A 22,600-nucleotide genomic window follows, 5' to 3' on the forward strand; every position below is an offset into this window, starting at 1 on the left:
AGTGTTCAGTGCACTCAGGGTGCCTCCCTGCACATCACTGTTGAAAGCTGTTGAGAATTTATGGTCTTTTTGTTAGCTTGAATCAGTCTGGCTGTTCCCCCACTGTCATTAACAAGCTGTTCATGGCCACAGAATCGCTGTTTACAGAATCAGAAATCACTCAGAATCAGATTCAGAACCAGAATAAGGCTTTATTGGGTGCAAGACAAGGAATAATGATCTATAGTTACTCAGTAGCTCACAATAGAAATAAATCTCACACTTGTGCACTCACATGGACATACATACCTGATTTCTACCATACATATACACATTTGTAAATGTAAGAAAAGTGTGCAAAGTATTTGTGTAAAGTGCAGTGTACAGCATGAAGGAAAGTTTCTCAGCACATCATTGTCTGTACAGTTCAGAGACCATATATGAAAATCCCACCAGGAAGGCTCCAGAATCTGAAACGCTGGAACTACTCAGTCTGGCCAAATTATGATCTTTTTGATCACCTAAAACTCATAAACTCCCACTCTAATGTTCTGCCCCAGCTAGTTAACATGGCAGTAGCATACTTTATAGTCCTATTAGGTTGCAGCCACTTGAGTCACAGTTATGGAGGAGCAGGCTATTTTCGTTAATGAGCACTAGGCTACCTGAGACTGTAGCCTATTTTTGTGGTGCAATGCTTTTCACATAAAACAAACTAAATCATTAAAATCCTTTATTAGTCGTGGAAGGAGTCCGGGAATGTTGAAATAGTCGTTTGAATTAGCTGTTAACGTTGACTTTACAAAAGAACAACATTTCCCAGAATTCCATTGGGCTTAAGGGCGTCACTGTTTCTTTATGTTTCTTACTATGTATCAAACTCTAATGGATTTATATGAACTCAAACAACAACAGCAATAATGACTACATGCTAAGAACATTTTATTAGATAGTCATAGACATACATTAAATAATTTCTGTCGGCAGCCTGAGCGAGTGGGCGGGACGAGGTCCGCTCACGAATCAGCGAATCACGAATCAGCCGAGTCTGTCGGTCAAATTACAAATGAGTTGTGATAGGGTTATTTCACCGGTTTGCTCTGCTGTGTATCTGACTAGCTTAGATAACAACGGCATAAAACTTCTGTTTTATTACCGAACTGGTTTGGACAGCGAGAATGGATGAAAACCGGAGTTTGGTAGTTATCTTAGCTGTAATATATTGTAATGTTAGTTGACGGCGGCAGGCAAACTATAAAAACATTTAGCTAGATAAGTTAGCAGTAGCATACACTAAACTCGTACTAGTTTACTATGCGTTAATCAGCAGCACCGGCTAGCTGGCTAACCAACATAGTGACGTGTATTATTTGGATCAGCATAATGACGTAATTTATATGATTTGTAAACCACTAACGTTGATTATTGTCTCCTTTCACCCACAATCAGCGCCGGCTCGTAGAAAACTCGACACTTCAGCAGCTTCTTGTGAGGGAAGAGAAAGTCTGTTGGGTGCTGATAACTGGGTGTCGTGCTTCCTAACTAGGTAGCAGCCACGGGCAACATCTCATCCAAACCAAAGATGATATGTGGACGAGGAGACGTGAGACGCCTAGCCACCAAGAAAATTAGAAGTTTTAGCTGACACCTGCCCCATCACGGTTTTGCTGACTGTGAAAGGTATGTGGAGGTAAGAGCGCATGAAAAACACTTTGTGGTATTCGTAATTTGCTTACATGCAAATTTACGATAATCGCCTGATGATATTTTTCTGCCTAATAAGCAAACCCATGAGCATCTCACCTAAAACCGAGGTGAAGGCAGCCACATTTCGTGTAAAAGAGTGATGAAAAACAATTTTAGTACAACCTTTGTGCGCAGCTATTACATACTTGGCGGTAAAATTAACAGCGTGTTCAATACAGTCTGTGGTTCAAACAGTGACTATATGTAGACATACAGACGAGTGAGGAGACCCTGACTTAACGAGTGCAGTGCCTCCGGACTGATTAACTATACTGCATGATACAGTTATTGCACTTGACATCCTACCATGCTCTGTGACCTGTATAAAAATGCTGGACAAGCACAGGCACCTGTGGATGGCAAGAGGAAGATTTAAGTGCCTTTGAAAGAAAGGCATTATTGGGGCACAGATGGCAGAAGTTCCAGTCACAGAGATTCATCAACTGACTTGAGTTTCCATAGGAACAGTGACCAAAATGCCATCTGGAATTAGATCTATGGGAAAAACATCAGTAAACAGGGATGGAAACTGTGGTTAAACGCTCACATTCTGCCCCTGTGATGCTTGTGCGTTAGTGTGATGTGTAAGAGACAGAAGAGCAGCTGTTTTCTCTGGTGACTAAGAATGTCAGTGACGTGACCAGACTGTGTCAGGATGAATAGAAGTACACAGAGAGGGATATTATAGCAGGGTTGTGATGAATGAGCCCCTAATTACAAAGACAAAATACGCATTTGAGAGTTCAGTGATGCAGAGACCATCAGCACTAGTGTAAAGAAATGCGTAAAATAGGGATATGGTCAGATGGGTCACTGCTTTCTCCCCGGTGGGTGCGGAGTACCCCCAGAGAACAGTACAGGCCTAAGTACTTGACCCCCACAGTGAGGGAATCTGGTGGCTCTGTTATGTTGTGGGGGGCATTTTGCGGGCATGGTTTGTGTCCACCTGTCCCTTTAGAGTGAAGCGACAGTGAACACTGTTTTAATGCTCAGCACTTCGAGCTGAAGCAGAGCCTTGAGCTCCACTAGACACCTGCACATGCAGTGCTGCTGTGTTGCATGTTTACATCTTTGATAAAATAATAACTTTGTTGTTGTGACTAGTTCACTTCTTTGACCTCTGCGTCTTCTTCCCACATTCTCAGCGTTAGGTAAAAAAAAATGCACACCAGACACGATGTGTAGATGTCAGTGCGTAAAATCCATAAAATCGACTGGCCATGAAAAGACCTCATGATGACTAAACGTTATACCATAATTAAGAAAAAATAAATGCTGTTTCTGGTGGCATTTCCCTGTGTAGCAGCACACCAACGTGACGTTCACTCACTGCTGTGAATGAAGTAAAATCAGGACTGTAATTCTGGATAGAGGACCGGCACACGCACATATAAAATGGAAAGAAAAAATGATAAATTCTACTTATTAATTCCATGGTGGTTATTGAAAATTATTCCCAGACTTATCTAGTTCTTCCCAGACCTTTCTAAATTTGGTGTGTGCACAGTGTGGTCTCAAGACACTGAACTCATCTGTTGATTTTCTAGACTACTTTTTGGAAAGTATCATTCTATAATGTTTTGAATCTGAGGTATAATATAGTTAGATTGACCTACGTCATGTTGAAAATGACAGCTTTACTAAGGTGCTGTTGAAATTGACAGATTGACCAACGTGATGATTTTGACTGCCAGGAACTTGTTGAGGAATGCTGCAATGGAAGAACTTAATTTTTAATATGTTTCCGTTATGCCATGATAAATTAATGTTTGTTGTGTCAATAGTGTGATATCTATTCAACCAATAACTGTTGGTTAAAGATATAGTCTATGAACCAAAAATCATTCAGTTTGATCATCAACTGCTTATTGCAAATTACAGTTTATAATGTTTTCAATTTGAAATATGATTCAGTTCGGTTGATGAACGGGAGGAATTTGGCAGCTCTTAATTTAAATTGCTACAGTACATCTTTTACTTTTTCCAGCTGTACATAGTGTGACACAGTGAACACATCTACATTCATATTTCATAAAGTCAAGCAAAAGACTTTTCCCTCAACTTTGACACTTATTTATGTTCAGATTTTACGTGTGGTTAATTTAACTGTGCTTAACTGCATATTGTTGGATTTAAAACAAATCCAACAGTAACTATCTCGCGCCCTTTAACGTTGCCTATCTGTGCACAAACCTTCTGTTTGGGTATATTCATTGGAGGTCAGTTGTGTGTTGTGTTTAAACCACCTGTATGCTATCTGTGACTGATCACTGATAAGCCACCTGTCTTTGGGCATTTGGAAACTCTTTTGCATAACTTCTGTTCTTACAAGGTAAAGTTTCCATCAGGGTGAAAACACAGCCATATCCTTTGTAACTGTTTTGCAGCAAACATAACTGGCCAGTACTAAACATTAATGCAAACATCTCCACACTGTCTAAATAAGGTAAAAATATCTCTCCCTCAAAATGAAGATATTTATGTTAATAAGTCGATTATGGATGATGTGTAGTTGGTTTAATGGGTCTTTTAATATCATCATTAGCTAGATGTGAAAGTTGAGCACTCATGTTATAGTATGAGGCACAGCCTCATTCAGAATTATTAGCTTTCTTTGGTGAGCATGACCAAAAAAGGCAGCAGAGAAAATAACACCACTGCTGAGAGATACATAATTTTCACACATGGAAAATTACTTTAGTAGTGATTATGTTTCATAAACTTTTTTTGCACCTCCAATTTAAGGTGAAAAAGAGATGAGTCAAGCATGCAGCAGTGTGACTAGAGGTGTGAATTAGATGAGTCTGTCCAATTATTGAATTTGCTTATGTGATGAATACTATAGAAGGGCCCAGGTTTGCATCCAATTGCTTAATGACAGTTTCGTGGGTGTGCCTTCATGCTTGTTCTTTTATAAGCAATGCTGCACTGTGTGTGCATGACAACCCTCTTTGCTTTCTCCAAGCTTTCCTGAGGGTAGAGAGAGATTGTGCTGCTTGGCTTCAGTGAGGATGTCTCCTGCGCTGCATTTGCTCCTCTTGTGGATTCTGCTAAGGGATGCTGAGTCCCAGGGTTATGTGGGCAATGACCTGGATTTTTCAGCAAACTTTCGGAACATCTTGCACCCTGTTACTCGTCCTGCCAACGCCAGCCGCATTTTCTATGGGATCATGTTTGATGCTGGGAGCACAGGCACACGCATACACGTCTACACCTTCATACAAAAAGACCCAGGTGAGGGCTTAATCAGTTTTAGCTGTGTTCTTTACTTTGTCTCACAATGCTGTCGTCCAAAAAAGTTCAGGTGTCTCACATGCTATGATTTCACTGAGATTTTTTGGTAGTATGATATGAATGTATTGGTATTGGTAGTATTGATATCAATTATACCTTTTTCCATAGGCTTGTTGTTAATTTCTTGTGAAAGGCTGAGCTTATTTTTCTGTTGTTGTATTTGCTCTCTAGAGGGGTTACCTGTTCTGGATAATGAAATGTTCCGTTCGACAAAGCCTGGTTTATCTGCCTATGTTAACAACCCTGAAAATGTGAGTTCATGACATTTAATGCAAACCAATCACATAAATCTTTCACATATTTTTGAAGTTTGTGTTGCATACAGCCACTTAAACAATTCTCAACCTGATGCTATCTTTATATAACTGATATTTATACAACTGATTTTCACTTTGAGAATTTGAAATGCCAGTTTGGCCCATTAAAGAGCAAATAATACTTGTGTTGTGACTTTGGTTAATAGAAAGTACTGTTGTCAGAACAAATCCTCATATGTCCAAAATGATAACTTCAGGAAAAGAGATTTGCACGCAATGTAAAGGGCAACAGGTATATTCTAATTAGGTTAAAAACTGAAAAACAAAAATGGAGAGGTTTTGTTGCGACAGCAGCAATCTGTTCTCTTAGCCCAAACAGAGCAAGGTTCAGGTATTGAAGGGAAAAAAATTGTCCAATAAAAATCATCAAATTTTGCTTTAAAGAAATTTGAATCGGACATAACAATTCATGAGCAGTGCATCTCTAGCTTTAGTCGCTCCGTGGCACCCTTTTAAAAGACCAGAATCTTTTGTTTGTTTGCCCTTTTTTTGAATAGACGTGAGCACACCCACTTTTTATGTTACCAGGGCACATAAATAGGTTTGTGTTAGGTAGAAAAAAGTGAAAAGTAACCAATAAAGTGTAAATGTGCTTTTGTGATTGAAGGCTGGACACTCATTGAAACAGTTGCTAGTTGTTGCCAAAAACACAGTGCCTCGTGTAGAATGGAAAAGAACCCCAGTGGTGCTCAGGGCTACAGCGGGACTGAGAAATCTGCCACCAGCAAAAGCTCATGCACTTCTAGAAGAGGTGAGAAACCTATAATGGAATCATGCATTTGGTGAGAGTGCACTGCGATGTCTAGAAGTTAACTCAGCATTGAGGAGCTGGTCAGGGTTTTTTTTTTTAATTTTATTAAAGCTTGCTTTATGTGTGCTCTCTCCATCAGGTTCGAGATGTGTTGGATGATTCTCCATTCTATGTGCCTGCTGATAGTGTAAGCATGATGAATGGAACAAATGAAGGTATGCTTACTCTTTAAATATGTGCTGAAGATGACTGATTAAATGAGCACTTTCAGCAAACCAAACATGAGCAAGGTCAGCTAAACAAAATTACAGTGATAGCATCTAGGTAACGCACAAAAACAAACTAAATACTGGTATGGGTTTCTGCTTTCACATGTAGACTGTTTTTAAAAAAATGACTCTGCCCATACGAGGAACTTAAGCCTAAGCAGTGATGTCATTTAAACACCTTAGATGTAATAAGTGTGGATTAACTAAATTGTGGTGGAGTTTCGTTGAGACAGCATTTTGACAAGATTAATGAATGTCATCGGGCTCCTGTCAGGATGCAAAAAGCTATTATTATTTGTCTGGAGGGATAATCTGTGGCTTGTGTGGAGAGCTGAAGAAAATGCCCTCAGACATGCATAAACACATCAATGTTAAACCTTTAGAGAAAATCAGCTAATTAAAACAGGCGTCAGAGGAATGAAACCATAAATTAAAATCAAATACTTTTTTCCCATTTCTTTGTAGGGATCTTTGCCTGGCTGACTATAAACTTTCTGACAGGTAACTGAAGTGCTTCTTTTTTCGCTCCAGTGGAATGTAATTGTCAAAGAGAGGAGTTCATTTACCAGCACATATGGCCAGAACATAAAAGCTTAAAAAATTTGACAATGCTTTTGAGTCACTAAGTCATATCTTTTAAGTGCCATCAACTCGATTCCATGTACTAGCGATTATATGGACAGTGTTTTTCCATAATGTCCTGTGTTCTGTTTGGGTGGTTAGGCTTCTGAATGGCTTGTTCATGATTCCTCTGATTGTATCCATCCATCTTGTAGCTGGTTGTCCTTTTTCTCATTTACTTTTTGAGTCTTCCAAGCATAATGGTTATTTCCAATTAACTGGTTCTTCTCAGAATATGTCTAGAATAAGATGGCTTCTGTGTAGTTATCTGGACTTGAAGTGAGAAGTGAGGATTTTGTCGAGGATCTATTTGTTTGTTTTCGTTGTTGTCCAGTGTACTCCCAAGTCTTAGCAACGAAGTTCACATATCATTAGGATCATCAATATATTTTTAACATTAAGAAAAGTTAGGTGTCAAATTAATAACTTTTTTTGAAAAATGGATTTTAGGTCATCTTGGCCCCAACATGAAAAGGACTGTGGGTATTTTAGACTTGGGTGGAGGCTCAACTCAAATCACCTTTCTTCCCAAGTCAGAAGTGAGTATGTTTTATTTGTCTTATGTGTTTTTTTTTTGTTTTTTTTTTAATACAGTGATTTGTCATCACTTTGTCCAGTACAGTAGTTTTTAAAAATACTCTTGTTTTTCCTTACAGAAAACAATTGAAAATGTCCCTGCTGATTACAAAGCAAGATTCAGTATATTTAGCACAACCCATGTGCTGTATACTCACAGGTATTTGCTAAAATGTCTTAGAAAACTCGGTTCCAAAAAAGTTGGGACAGTATATGAAATACAAATCAAAACAGAAAGCAGTGATTCATAAATCCACTTTGGCCTGTATTTAAATGCTAGCAGTGCAAAGACAAAGCATTTAATGTTTTACTGTATCAACTTAATTGTTTTTGCAAACATATGATCATTCTAAAACTCAGGCCTGCAACATGTTCCAAAAAGGTTGGGTTTAAGACTAGGAACATTGTTAATTGTAATGTTTAAAAAAGAAAAAAAAACAGGTGATTCAGTCATGCTTGGGTATAAAAACAGCATCCAGAAAAGGTCTAGTTCTTTGTGAGCAAGGATGGGTCGAGGCTCACCACTTTACCAAAAATGCGTCAGCAAATAATCCAGAGAGCAGCGTTTCTTGATTGCAATGATTTTAGCTATTTCACCCTCTACACATAGCATCAAAAGATTCAGGTAATCTCTGTGCGTAAAGGGCAAGGCCGAAAACCACAACTAATTGCCAGTGAGCTTCAATCTGTCAGATGGCACTGCATTGAAAATAGCATGCTTCTTTGATGGATATCACCTCATGAGCTCTGTAATACTTTGACAAACCATTGTCAGTAATCACTGTTAGTCACTGCATCCACAAATGCAAGGCTACTTTGCACAGCGGAAGTCATATGTCAACAAGGTACAGAAACACAACCAACGTCTGTGAAGGCACTACTAACATTTTGGATAAACATTCTGCCATCTAGACATCATCTTTTTCAGGGATGTCCGTTCTTATTTCAACATAATAATGCCAAGCCATTTTCCACTGAAAATGTGTGGAGCTTTTATGAAGCACAAAACACGACAACGAAGTACCCACACAGTTGCGCAGCTGAAGATTTGTAAAACATAAGAACGGCAGAAAATTCCATTACATTTCTGTGTGTACATATGGGGAAAAATAAGCAGTAATGACTGTGTCACTTTGCATTTTGTCTTTTCATTTCCAGTTACCCGAAGAATGGAATCAAAGAAGCTCGAATTGCTGCTATTGGTGCTCTGGGCTCAGAAGGTACAGCAAATGTTGCAGGTTTGTGTGGTTGGCTATTGTTAAATGAGGGTATTTGTTTGCAGACTAATAGAGTAGGTGAGGCACTCAGCTTTGATCATCAGGCAAAAGTATGTGCTGCTGATGTTCTGTTTCAGGTCAGGAATGGAAAGTTTATAAAACCGCCTGCCTGCCTAAGAACTACATAGGAGAATTTAGCTTTGGAGGGGTGACATACAGAGTTGGGGGAAACCCAGAAGGTAAGACAGATTCTTGAGAAAACAAGATTATCTAAATCTTTAACTGCGTTTAAATTACAAATATGATCTGCTGCTTTCCAACATTGTTCTGATGCTTCTCCTCCTTTTGAAGGTTACACTGGATACAAGGCCTGTTACCAGGAAATGCTGAAGGTGGTGAAAGGGATCATACAGCGGCCGCATGAGCTGAAAGATAGATCAGTTTTCTATGCCTTCTCATACTACTTTGATCATGCTGTTGAGGCAGGCCTCATTGGTAAGAGAGTTAGCTATATATTATGATAAGCTATACGCCGTCACAAAAAGACTTAAAAAATTAATTGCAATAAAGAGATTGCTTGAACCTAAGCGGTCATACTAGTTAGAAATAAGTAAAACCAAAGCAGTGTTATTTTACAGCAGTGCTTTGTCATGTTGATTAAGCAGGTTTTGATTGTGTTGAGCTTTTTGGCCCTGATGCTGCTGCTGAACAGCTAAAACAGTGTTTTTTTAAATGCGGCAATGTCATTACAAAGTTTAATAATTAATGTCTTAGTTGTAAAGTTAATTAATAAATTCATTCATATATTTTAATTTTCTTCTACTGTGTATTTGAGCTGAAACTGATAGAACTGTTGAAATGTGTTTCTCCCACCTATTACAGATGAAAACCAAGGAGGAGCAGTGCGGACTCGTGACTTCAAGAAAAGAGCTAAAGAGGGTGCGTGACTAAGCTATCCTTTTGCATTTATTTTGATGTGGTTGCTAATGGGCTCTTACAGCCGTTAGGAGTCAATAGCTACATTTCCATTGACTTGCTACACAAAATTGCAAGGAATAAAATGAAAATGTGTAAAGAGAAATCTGCCATTTTTCCAGTAGCTTGTTTCCATCAAACTCACTTTTAGTGATGAAAATTCTTTGTAATGATGACATTTCCTGCAAAAGAAACCCAGTTTTGCATAAGTTTCATTTGTCAATGTTTTTTGTTTGGTTCCATCATTTCATCAATGTTGTAACGTAGCTTTTGGCCTCTATGTATGTTTTTTTTTATCCACTGAACTTTAAGAAGAAAGTTTTGTTGCTGTTCATAAAATATTAGATAACTGACATCAACAAACTTTTTAAAGTTATTGTTTACAGTTATTGCTTAGCAGTGCTGTGAATGAAGAAATTTAGTGGCTGTACAGGCAACAAATGAAATGCCCAAACTGGTTTCACTTGCAGTTACCCTCTTTGCTGGGCATAAGAAAAACAAGATCAGTTAAAAGGAAAGAAGGAGACTAGGCAAATGAGAATTGCAGTAACAGTGTCCTTAAAACATCCTAAAACTGTTTGGCCAATTACATGTCCTGATTGAGGTTATAGATGGGCATGTCAAAAATGTTCACGTACAACTGTAATGATGATGAATAATCTTTGTTTCATAGTGTGCAACAAAGTAGCCATGTTTAATTCAGAGCATCCCTTCCTGTGTATGGATCTTACATACATCACCTGTCTTCTGAGGGATGGTTATGGCTTCAAGGAAAACACAGTCCTGGAGGTAAGATTTAAAAGACTGAGATATGACAAAGTAGCCAAAATGGGCTGTTGGATTTGGACAGTTCTGACCTCCTGTGATCATTTTGACTATTAGTTACATGCTTATTAAGTCCTGTTATGATCTGAAGTAGTATTTTATTAACAGGCTATTTTCACTATTGGTTAATGTTCAATCTAACTCAGAAGACTGATGTTCTCTCACTATGCTGTTTTTCCTTCATAGTTGACCAAGAAGGTGAATAATGTGGAAGCCAGCTGGGCTTTGGGGGCCACTATCAGTTACTTCAATTACATCAAAATTCTGTGAGAAAATGCAGAGCAGCTCTTCGAGATCCTGTCAGCCTTTCCTGATGAGGATCATCATTTGCATTTATGGAACCACTTTCATTTTATTTACCTGATGAACCAGTCTTCACTTTTGCAGTCTAAGAAACTGCCATGTGTTTCATTTATTTAGGATGCTCTTGAAAAGCAAGTTTACATATGTGCATTCAGGTGTTCTGAAATGAACCTATGGAGAAATTTAAAGCCCATTCAGTGGAATGACTGACAGCACCGCTCGTTGTAGAGACGGCTAACTGCATGTGCGCCGGTCTGATTGTTGTTTTTGCAAGTTAGGGGCTACAAGGTAGAAAGTAAAACTAATTCAGTCTAGTTGACCCATGTGATGGAGGGCTCAGTTACAGATGGCATTGGTCTACTAGTGTAGCACAGACACATGATACTTGTGGCCTTTGACCCCTTAAGAGGGTCCTGCTGTAAGACATTTATTTTCATGCTCAATCTTACAAGACTGCCATCTGATCCTTTGTGTCTCTCTTCAGAGAAATATTGCTTGTATTTTTGCTTTCGTGTGGGTTTACAGTCAGAATTTTTATTTTATTTTATTATGAACTATTTTCCAACATCTCTTTGTACATTAAGGATTACAGAGGTTGTTACTGTAACTGACGTTTGTAAACGGGCTCTGTTCTGATGGGCTGCCCTGTATTGTTCTTTCTTCAAAGAGCAGTCTGGGCTGCAGCATTCCTTATAACTTCGGCATGGGTGGGTTAAACTGCTGTAGGCTGAATAAGTGGATATATGTAAAGATGTTTTTGTTACATCACAAAAACAGTTCAATAAATTTCAATAAAAAACATTATGCTTATACATATTGTCTGCAGTCACAATTTATGTTAAGATGTTGTAAACATCACAATTAGTGATTCATCGTCTCTTCTTAGGGCAGCAAGGCCAGTAACTGTACCTTATCTTTGGCTGGTTTTTGCAGGACCCTTGACATTTTTTTTTAATTAAATTCATATTTGTTGTGTGGTTGACTAAGATGTTTACTTAAGATGAAATATTATGCAAACGGATGTTTTAATTCTCCAGACAGCAATGATCAAATGTCCCAGACACAAAGCCACTTTAGTTCTACATTTGACAACTGCTGGGGGAATTTTGAGGGAAATCTCTTTGGGCTTATTTTTGAAAAGACAGATTAACAATGTGCTGCATTATTTAATTGCACAATCCAGTGCTGTTGCTGTTGCTTCTACTTAAGGAAAAGCTTTGATCAGAGTTTACTGTGTTCATGCTTGTCTCATTGAATCGGCAGTCATATTGCATAGTTTGTGTAGCACATGCTGAAAAGGCAATGCAATGTCATATCTTACTGTACCCTCTTACCAACAGTTCACCTTCAGTTAGAATAACTGCATCTCACTTATCTCAAGTGGGTCTGTACTTTATGGTGGTGGCTTGTTTTGCAGGTATATTTGTGTCTGTGCCTTTAAAGATCATTAAAATTGTTTTGACAAAGAATATGACAGCCTTTTCTTTGGCCATAAAACGGACCATAGCATGACGAGATTAAGAACATGAATTCAATTCTTAATAATTACTTTATTTACAAATACTACTATAGCAATGCCACCACATCCTCCCCATAACTATGACCTCCAGTTGTCATGGTAACTAGGTCATGAGGTGAAGAGAGTACCACGACTGGGTCAGCAGGACCTGGAGCACAAAGAAGGGAACAAAAAAAACACAGGTAACAGGTCAATTCATATTATTAGACTGTCTGAAGGCAATCTGTTCAGCAGGACAGCATGTACCTTGTGCCCTCAGCATAGCATGGTGAAGATTAACTGGTTCCACAACTGTCGTCATAGTTACCATGGACTCACTGGTAGCACCATCAGCCTCCAGCAAACTGCTGTGAGTCAGAGCCTCTCCTGCCAATCAAAAACAGTGCCACATCTGATGAAGTGAGAAGTCCTTGAACCTAAGATTTCTTCCCTATTTCCTCTTCTGTGCGATACTTTTGCACTCAAGTGATTTATCTATGTGTAGAGTTTCACAATAGCTTGTAACAGCCTGGTGTAATTGCAGTGAATAGTATTAGAGACTCAATAGTAATCATATTGCTTGGCACAAAGTGATATCTTATTACCTGTTTCTCTGCTTTCAGAACTTAGAGCATCCTCTCCATGACGTTTCCTCATGTGGACGTTTCTGCTGCCACTCTGAGAGAAAGTCTTCCCGCATATGGAGCACTGATGGGGCTTTTCACCTGGTAATGCAAAGCAACTGCATTAATCAAGTTGAGAGCTAATCACAGCTTGTAAGACCTGATGTAACACTGAGCTTTCTGTTCTCTAATTCATTAAAATATATAATGCTGTTCAGTGGCAGGTGGTTCTGAACGCAATACATACACAAAAACAGGTATCACCATTTGAAACGATGTTTATTTTTGACAGTAAAGGTTCTAGAATATTAAAGGTTGAAAGGCTTATTGCAAATATAATTCCTTATGTTTAGATTAATTATTTTTCTTGCTCACCAGAGTGTACCAGCATGTGTTTGCGGAGGCTGGAGTACTCTGCAAAGGAACGTCCACAGTTGTCGACTTCACAAAGGAAAGGCTTCTCACCTAGAACAAAAAGGAGGCTGACAAATTATGCACAGAAACCGATGGACTACATTCTGTTATGGTAGAACTATTATGTGCACCTATATGGTAAACGGACCTCACTACAAGGAAAAAGGAGTGTAGATATGGCCAAGTAGTATGTGGACACCCCTCCTATTTATGGTATTATGGAGTTCAAGTATTTCTGCCACATTCATTGCTTACATGTACATAATCAAGCACATAGCCACACAATCTCCACAGACAAGCAATGGCAGTAGAATCAGTCATACTAAAGAGATCAATGACTTTAAACTGTCACAGGAAGCCACCTTTGCCATAAGTCAGTTTGTGAAGTTTCTGCCCTGCTAGATCTTCTGCAGGCAACTGCAAGTGCTATTATTGTGAAATGGAAGCCTCTAGGAACAACGGCACCTCAGCCAAGAAGCAGCAGACCACACAATAATATATAATATAATAACAATATAACTTTGTCCCCCAGTTGAAAGCAACAATTTTATAACTATCAACATTATGCTGCATTCATGACAAATGGGACCTCAAATTCTCCAAATCAAAATCTCCTACTTGCTACCCAAATGTATCTACAGCTGTCTGAGATCAGGAAAAAGGGACAGAGTACTCTATCATTTGTTTCATCACTATGCATGTATTAAAATATTTTTAAAAAAGGTTGATATTTGAATTAGAGTTGTTTATTTAGTGCTTCATTTTTTTCAAAAAGTGAATGTAGGCTATGGCAATTTACTATGGCAAACACGGACTTGAAAATGTGCATTTTGATAAATACTGTACTCTAAATACTGTACACTGAGCTACTGCACTAAAATGTCTGCCTTTTATTTCATTTATAACTGTACAGTAATAAGTACTATATTTCCCTGTAATACAAATCCAAATTCTACATTATATAAACGTTTATGGCATGTATGTACATGAAAAACATTAAAAATTAACACTGGCCCACACTTCCCCTGTTGGTGCATCCCAACAAGTAACCCCTTCTTTAACAATATCATAACCTAAAAGCATCCGATACACAAACAGAAACAGAAAACGAAAAAACAGATCAAACTTCTTGTTCTATGCATGCCACCATGTTGACATGATGCCACTGAATAGCAACTTGGACAAGACAGAGGTTTTAAGAACTTTTTCATTAGCAAACAGTAAATCAACTGGAAAACAGTCTGTGGCATTCAGTGAAAGCTAATCTATGCGTACTGGATGTGTTGTGTTTGATTTCTCATTGGTTCTTATGCTCAGGATCCGGAATTTATCAACAATTCCCTCACTTTAATTGCTGTAATTTAAAACTGATCATAATGAAACATTTTATGAAGTACAGAACTTTATTTAAGAGTTATGTAGATCCTGCAGAGGAATTTTGCCAGTTTACTGTGCCTCATTTTTCCTTTAATAGTTAGAGCATCACGTTTTGAATTAATTATTGCATAAAACTTAAATTAATTTTTACTTTTAAAAAAGCAGTACTCACTCTGTAACTTTATCATAGTTAAGGGCTGAACACTTGGCTAACAGCTGTATTTTTGACTTCATCTATGCTGACAGATGACACACAAAGCAGAGTTGTCAGCATCTGGGTGTTGGAATGATGCCTACCAGTATGTGTGCGTTTGTGGTTCTTCAGATTACCAGCAGTGGTAAACTTCTTGCCACAATTCTTTTCATTACAGATGAAAGGTTTCTCGCCATTGTGTGTCCTCATGTGCACCTGCAGTCTCTGAAGTACATAAAAGCTCTTCCCACAGCCCTCAGCTCCACAGCGAAATGTGCGGTCATTCCTGAAACAGATCCATACACATCAGTTTACATGCAGTAGGTCATCAGGTCAAGCTCATGACTTTTAGTCATTTTTCTTTTTCTCATTAAATGCACTGGGCATATCAGACCCCCTAAGACCCCTCTAGTTTCTGAACGAAGAAACCACAAAAATGCTCTTAAAAGTTCTTCATGTCAATCAGAGTGACCCTCATTTACAATAGAACCAAGCAGTGCTCACACAATCATTTTAAATGTGCTGATATAATGTGTAAAAAGTGCCCATTTTTAATTAAATTTGTAAATTGAGTATAATTCATCATTGATAATTATTCTTGGATGTCTGTGGAAGGCTTACTGCAGCTGATTCAACATACAGGGTAACCATAACATATAGTGTGATTAACTGTTAGCTTAAACAAGACAAACACAATAAACATTTTCCTTTATCTACCTGTGTGTTTTTAGGTGATATTTCAGATGTGCAGGCCAGGTAAAAGTTCTATGGCAGTTCTCATAAGAACACCTGAGGATCTTCTCTGCAGATGTACGGCTGTTCCGTGGCGGTGCCTCCTTCTTTGGCCCCTCTGACTGGTAGTTATGAATATGGTCACCTGGCAACGAAAGTGCAGTAGATCAAGATGCATTCCCTTGAAATCCCCTTCAAATGTACCAGAATGTGTGGGGATGTCCCTTTCTGATCTGTAAGAGGCATATTTCAATGGATCAATAACAGCATTATTAAACTGATCCAATTATGACCCATTAATGCTAATTTATCCCTCTCTATTTATGGCAATTTAAATGTGGAAAGTGCTAAAAAAAAAAAAGTGGAAACAGCTCAACAGCCATATTATCAGCAAAGGCAGCATTTAGAACACCATTCATCAAAACATGAATAAATTAGCCCAAGTACTGCACTATGAAGTAATGTAAATGCAAAGCTGAGAAAAAGTCTATTGTGTGCATGGTTTTAAAGACAGTTCAGATTGCACATGCACATACCACAACTTAGATGATTTTATAGTTTGAAGTAAGCAGCAGCCAAACTTAAAAGTCAAACTAAAAGTGTGTCTAATAAGCTACTAAAAATGTAATTTGCTGTAGCTTTTAATGTGACTGGCAGTCTGGCACTTCATACCTAAATACCTGCATTATTTTTTTTTTTTACTAATGCACACAGAAAATGTGCATTGTGCAGCTCAATTATTAATGAAAATACCAATATTGGACAGGATTCTGTATCAGCAGATACTCAATATTACTTGACTCATATGGGGATCAAACTTGTTCAGGATATCCCTAATAATCTGTTATTTGAATCGTTTAATAATATAAAGTACTGTAATCCTACTGTTATCCTATCCCTAAAAATTTTATACTACTGAACTAGATCACTGTACAACATAGTGATTCTCTGAAGTTATGATGAGTTAGTGGACATTACTGTTGCTGCTAGCCCTGGCTTCTTTTGCCAGCTGGGCTCGAGTGGCAGCGATCAGGCTGTCATGGGCCAGCTCCTGTACCCGCAGGTACCATGGGGCACTTCCGTCAGCACACTCTCCCGCTGATATCTCCTCCTCCGCTTCATCCACATCATCCTGCACAAACACCAGTGGCTCTGCTGAGGCTGCCAGCCCTTCAGAAAGAGAAAGACAGCAACACAGCTACACACATAATCATTAATCTCTGCCAACAAATTCCAAACAGTGCTATCCTAAATAACAAGACACTAATCCAACCTGATATTTTGGCTAAATTCTCATTGATGCACCTAAAAAGACATGCAATGACACTGACAGAGATTAAAGTACAACTGGCATGAATTTGTTGAATCTAGTATACAGTAAAAAAAAGGAACTATCTAATCACCATTCTTCTGTTCCTATCAGGGGAACATGTCCAACTTGACAGGAAATTAGCCAGCATTTAGAACGTCTTTGCTTTTTGTGCTCTAGGACTGAAACTCAAGAGCAGAACAGCAGTGCACTCATCTTTGGCCCATGCCCTGGTTATAAAAGGTACAAGGAGGTCTCCCAGTAGCCATAACACTAATTTACAACTCGTTTTAAAAGGTGGAAAATCTTAAGCACAAAACCGAGTACTGCCAGGTTAACTTATTTCAGAAATCCCAAACAAGATTCTGATCCAACAACTTAAATTGCCTTTGACAAATACAGTTTCTGGTTCCACTGGGAAATCATTCATCAAAACATTTCATGTAGAGTTTTAGAGTTCTTTCATCACAAATTACAGATTTAGGTAATGTCAACAGAAAAAGAGACTGATTTTCTATGATGAGACGCATTTCCTCTGAAAATCAAGACTCTGTTGACAGGCTTTTCAGGAGTGTGTCATATCTCAGTGGCTGTCTGAACATTTTCTATAGATCAATTTGGATGTAACTTTAGGTTCTTAGATCCTTATTTAAATAAGGTTACCAAAGTTACGTTCTGTTCTAATATCAGGCCTTTTCTATCCCAAGGTGATGCAAAGCTTGTCCATGACTGTTATAAACAGAACTGACTACTGCTCTGTTTACTGGGCTGCTCAATAAAGTAATGAAGCCCCAACAACCTCTACAAAATGAAACAGGACACTGACAAAGACAAAAACAGACAGATCTGCAACTACTGGTCTTCTGCACTTAGCTCATGTAAAATACAGAAAATAGCCTCTTTTATTTTTATGATTATTAGTATTATTATTGCATCACTTGATTGTACAGCATTTTAAAAGGTGCTACTTGTATGGAAGTTGTTCTATAAATAAAGTTTATTATACGTTTATTGATATTATTATACAGAGCAAAATTTGTACAATTACATTTCTAATATCTCCAACCATTTTAGGTGCTGCCCCCCTTAAAACATAATTCTTCCCACTGAGCATGATCTGCACATTTACACCCATACACCCGTTTTGTACATAAAACACTTGCTTTTCGGGGTGACTGTGCATCTAAAACATGCCACGGAAGGCTCAGTACGTCTGGTCCTCATTGTTTCTGAGAGGACTAACTCAAGAATTAAAGGCTTTTTAGGAACATTCAAGTGAAGAAAATGAACTTTAATTCTCTACAGAATGAGCACAAACTCCACCATTCTTCAGATGGTTCTTTGCAGTGAATGCTGGTTTGATCATATACAAAGCAAAGCAGATTTAATACCTTTAGCAAGGTTAAGTAGGACATAAGAGGTGCTGTCTGGTTGCTGGAGGTCCTGAAGTATTGTTGGTGGGGTTGGTGTTGGAGAGTGAGACTGGAGTTGCACTACCAGGGGGCTTCGCTCTGGCCCAAACTCTGACAGTGATGGGGAAGCTGCATGGCTAAGAGTACTCTCTTGAGATAGATATTCAAAAAACACAGTTGTATAAGAACATGTTTAAGAGCAACTTGTCATCAAGACATGAAGGGGTTGTTTCACAAAGCAGGATTTTTCAGTTAGCCTGATGAATTAGGCCAAAGAAAACAAGCCAGTCCAACAGGAAAACTCAACTTTTGGCTTCAGTTATCCAGCTTACAAAGGAATTCTGCTTTGTGAAATACCCCCGAGATGCTAAGAGTGTTTGTTTATTATGAACAAAATATCAACAATCTTTTACCTGGAAGGTCTAGCTGGCTGCAAATGGAGTTTTCAGAAGAGGCAAGGAGAGGTAGACACGGTGTTTTGGAGTCCGACTCCTCCAGGCCCTGGCCCAAGGGTATGGAGGCGTTCTGCACAAACTCAACCAGCAGCTTTGCAAAGGCATAATACATATAAAATTAACTCAAAAAATCTTAGTTACAACACTTAAAAGGAAAATCCACCATTTTTCTTCAAAATTTCTACACAATTTAATTGCCAATATATATTCAAATTAATTGTGTTTTGATGTGAAATTGTTAATTGCAGAGAAACTTACAGACTCAGATTTTTCATAGTGATGGGAACCAGGGTTCACAATGTCTTCCATGTATAGTCATATTTTTTAGTATCCAAAGCAACCAGTGAAGCTACATATCTTCAGATTTTATATGTAATGTTGAAAACGGTAAAACAGTGTTGAAACTATAAAACTGTTTTCTTCAGATACTACTTTGCCTAATGATACCCTGTGTGTACATCTACACCATGAACGCATTTTTTTAAAAACCTTCTTTCAGAAGTACTGTAAAACAATGTCTGGACATCAGACAGTTTGTTCATAGTCATTCTATGTAAAAATTATGCAATGAAGCTTTTAAAGCAGGGGTGCCCAAACCTGGTCCTGACGATGTGACACCCTGGAGAGTTCAGATCCAACACAATTGGCTCGAATGTTCAGATGTCCCTGACAGCCTTCATTACCAGGATCAGGTGTGTTAGATCAGAGGTGCAGCTAGATTCTGCAGGACCAGGATTGAGCACCCCTGTTTAAATCTATTTACTCCTTCAGACGTCTGGTTCCTATCACCATTGCTGTGAACTATCTGATTTGGTACGTTTCTCTAGAATGAACCACTTCAAATCATACCACTCTGAATGACTTTGTTTACATCTTATGAATGTAATTAAGCAGAAATTTTGGTGGAATTTCCTTTTAACCAAGTTTGCAAATGTGTGCTGTGCAATGGAACCAGTACCTCGGGTTTGGAGTCAAGCTCATCAGAAAGCATGGATTCCGTCTTATATGATCTAAAGTGAGCAAGAGAGCAAATGAAAATGTGTAATATGCAACAGGGCAGGCAAAAACAACAACGGGACAGTGCAAAATACTTCTGACAGGCACATGGACCAAACTGACCCCGCTGACGTGGACACATGGGAAGACTGGGTCAGAAATAGCAGACTCTGTCCATCACATTACTACTGTCAGAGGTTTTCGGTTGGTTGTCCAGAAGCCTAATCGAAAGGAAAAGTTATAACTGGTAAAAATCAGTAACACATAGCGTTATGTAACTAGCTAGCTAACTAACCTATGTTAGCTAGCTTAATGGCTACAAAAAACAAACAATCTTGCATGTTTGGGAGGAGATACACTATGAAGCTGAATCTGTTAGTCGGGTTACAGTTAGATGTGAACATCCAAAATCATATTTTCCAAAAGTAATAAGTGAGCGGACAGTCTGCATGCACAGCCAAATTTCGCTCTTACTGCTCTTACTAAAATGTTTGGTGTGTCCTCCTCCTCCTCCTCCGGCCTTTGACATTTAGCTAGTTAAAAAGGCGGAACATGCAGCTAAAAGAGTTGCCAGCTTTCCTTCAGCGACCTATTGACATAACAAGCTCACTAGATCTAACTGAACATTATCAAACTGTGTTAAAATACCGTATTCTCACCACCAATCATGAAATTTATTAGTTTAACTTTCATCAATGGTTCCAACACTGTAGTTATCGAGCTAAGAGCTGCTAGCCACTTAGCTGTTAGCTGCTGTATCTCGCTAACTCGACTGAAACGTACAATGTGGTTATTACGAGTCAGTAAAATAACTCTGTTTTATTCGATTAATCCTCGGTAATCTTTTACATTGAGTTTAATGCGTTCAAATCATACCTCCATGTTCGTCACGTTTAGCCAGAAGACAAGAAATATCATCACAAACAAAAAGCTCAGCGCAAGTGTGCTTCCGGGTTGTACTGTGAGGAAGAGAGGAGGAGCAGCGCTGTGAGCACATTTACTACGGCGCAGTAAACACGAGCCATGAATGTAGCCCAGTAAACATCATCATCATCATCATCATAATAATAATAATAAACGGTTCATGTATAATAATAATTATGATAATAGTAATAATAAACGGTACGTGTATAATAATAATAATAATAATAATAATAATAATAATAATAATAATGCAATAAATAAAATTACATTGGCTTTTCTAAGTGACGTTCTAGGGCATCTATGGGTTGCTGGTTATCAGCTTTTACTTTTTTACTGATATCTGAGGAATGTCTGATGACTGTGGGCACCCAAAATGTTCTTTTTTCAATTCAGATTGAGCTCAATTCATAATAAATCAATCAAATACATCAAGATAAATACAAACACTGGTGAGCTCAAAACAGGAAACCCTATAACTCCAATAAACGTGAAGACTCAATCCTGGTCCTGAAGATCTACCAAACCACACAGTTTAACTCCAACCCTAATCAAAAACACATGATACAGGTAATGAAGGCCTTCGGACACACTGGAATAATAGAGCCAGGTGTGATGGATCTGAACTCAGCAGGGTGGTACATCTCAATGACCAGGACTGAGCACCCCTGCTCGAGAACAACTACAGAAGATCTAACGGAGCTGACAGGCCAGTTATACAAACTCTTAATTGAAATAGAACCAACATCTTTAATGCTGACTGGCTTATGTCATCTGTAAATTATAATTTGGAATATGTTGGTAATGCACTGATGTATCTATCATATCAAAGATTAAGAAAGGTTTATATATATATATATATACATACACTCATTACAGGTGCATAATATCCCCACCCTAGTTCTGGAGGCTCCTTTCTCTCCAAACTTCAGAACTTTTGCTGGCTTCAACACACCTGACCCAACTAATTAGCTCATTAACAATCCTTACTGTGCTAAAGCGGGTGTATTAAAGATAGGAAAGCACTAAAACATGCAGGACAGTGGGCCTTCAGGACCACAGTTGTCCTAAGTCAGTGGTGTCCAATCTTATCCACAAATGGCAGGTTTTCATTCTGAACAAGCAGACGTGCACCTGATTCGTCTTGAATTCTTCTTTAATCAGTTAACCTAAGGCTTCAAAAGCTGATCATGTGGGCTCCTGCTTTGGTGAAAATAAAAATCCAAAGCCACACTAGCCCTAGAAACACTGGCAGTAGAATGGACTGTACTGAGGAGCGCATGAGCTCTGAATTAGCCAAATCCAGCAAAAAAAAAACATGGAACTTACTCCAAAGCTTGGAGAAACAAGTCCTGTGATGGTTCACCTGGTGATGTTTCTACTGGGTGGGAATGATGAACCCTGTCACTGTGCAGGAATGCTAGCTTGAAATATGATGTAGTTTAAAGAGAGATGTTTATTCACCTTTGTCCTCTATGACAATGTACAACAAAAAACAAAATCAACAGAATTGCACAGATCTCTATTTAAGGAAACATCTTTTCATGATTGTCATTTTGGTGACCCTACTGAAAAATGACAAAAAGCTCAGATGAACCCTGATGAGCTAATAATGACACATGAAATACAGAACATTCCATTGTCTTTGATATATATATATGTATGCATCAGTTTGATCTTACATGAAAAAATTGAGACATTTGATTTTCAGAGAGATAATGGTTCCCCAAATTACACCTGTTATTGCCACCCTTAGACAATCTGACACATTCCTATTCATATTTTATTTTAAGCACA

General features: G+C 38.4%; 2 protein-coding genes across 5 annotated transcripts; one reads left to right on the top strand and one right to left on the bottom strand.

Annotated features, from left to right (window-relative positions):
- The first annotated feature begins 1,058 nt into the window (after window positions 1-1,058).
- Window positions 1,059-12,306, top strand: entpd5b (ectonucleoside triphosphate diphosphohydrolase 5b). 4 transcript variants are annotated; one of them, XM_036581793.1, is made up of 15 exons: window positions 1,059-1,178; window positions 1,429-1,669; window positions 4,691-4,959; window positions 5,191-5,270; window positions 5,944-6,087; window positions 6,227-6,302; window positions 6,822-6,857; window positions 7,428-7,516; window positions 7,634-7,713; window positions 8,712-8,791; window positions 8,908-9,009; window positions 9,122-9,265; window positions 9,653-9,709; window positions 10,419-10,534; window positions 10,757-12,306. In XM_036581793.1, exons 2-15 carry the CDS (start codon window positions 1,662-1,664, stop codon window positions 10,838-10,840), a joined length of 1,365 nt encoding a protein of 454 aa, XP_036437686.1. In that variant the 5' UTR covers window positions 1,059-1,178; window positions 1,429-1,661; the 3' UTR covers window positions 10,841-12,306. The 4 variants fall into 4 exon arrangements, with proteins under 4 accessions (XP_036437686.1, XP_036437688.1, XP_036437689.1 ...); XM_036581795.1 differs by having other exon boundaries at window positions 8,712-8,773; XM_036581796.1 differs by having other exon boundaries at window positions 1,429-1,659.
- A 97-nt stretch (window positions 12,307-12,403) lies between these two features.
- Window positions 12,404-20,870, bottom strand: znf410 (zinc finger protein 410). The gene is made up of 12 exons (XM_036581797.1): window positions 20,759-20,870; window positions 20,006-20,103; window positions 19,845-19,896; window positions 18,845-18,977; window positions 18,411-18,581; window positions 16,689-16,880; window positions 15,696-15,855; window positions 15,083-15,264; window positions 13,370-13,459; window positions 12,977-13,096; window positions 12,639-12,758; window positions 12,404-12,540 (listed from the first exon to the last, which is right to left on the bottom strand). The coding sequence occupies exons 3-12, from the start codon at window positions 19,875-19,877 to the stop codon at window positions 12,440-12,442; spliced, it is 1,302 nt and encodes a 433-aa protein (XP_036437690.1). The 5' UTR covers window positions 19,878-19,896; window positions 20,006-20,103; window positions 20,759-20,870; the 3' UTR covers window positions 12,404-12,439.
- Window positions 20,871-22,600: the final 1,730 nt, after the last annotated feature.

The sequence above is a fragment of the Colossoma macropomum genome, unplaced genomic scaffold (genome assembly GCF_904425465.1).
Source record: "Colossoma macropomum unplaced genomic scaffold, Colossoma_macropomum, whole genome shotgun sequence".
NCBI classification, from domain to species: Eukaryota; Metazoa; Chordata; class Actinopteri; order Characiformes; family Serrasalmidae; genus Colossoma; species Colossoma macropomum.

Excerpts from the sequence above, each read along its gene's own strand:
- znf410 (XM_036581797.1), bottom strand. The coding sequence starts at position 19,877 with ATGCTTTCTGATGAGCTTGACTCCAAACCCGAG. Across the intron at positions 15,856-16,688 it reads AGCCAGGGCTAGCAGCAACA|GTGACCATATTCATAACTAC; the intron begins GTAATGTCCACT and ends TTTCGTTGCCAG. Across the intron at positions 12,759-12,976 it reads TTCTGAAAGCAGAGAAACAG|GAGAGGCTCTGACTCACAGC; the intron begins GTAATAAGATAT and ends TTTGATTGGCAG.
- entpd5b (XM_036581793.1), top strand. Across the intron at positions 6,088-6,226 it reads CTCATGCACTTCTAGAAGAG|GTTCGAGATGTGTTGGATGA; the intron begins GTGAGAAACCTA and ends TCTCTCCATCAG. Across the intron at positions 8,792-8,907 it reads AGGTACAGCAAATGTTGCAG|GTCAGGAATGGAAAGTTTAT; the intron begins GTTTGTGTGGTT and ends GTTCTGTTTCAG.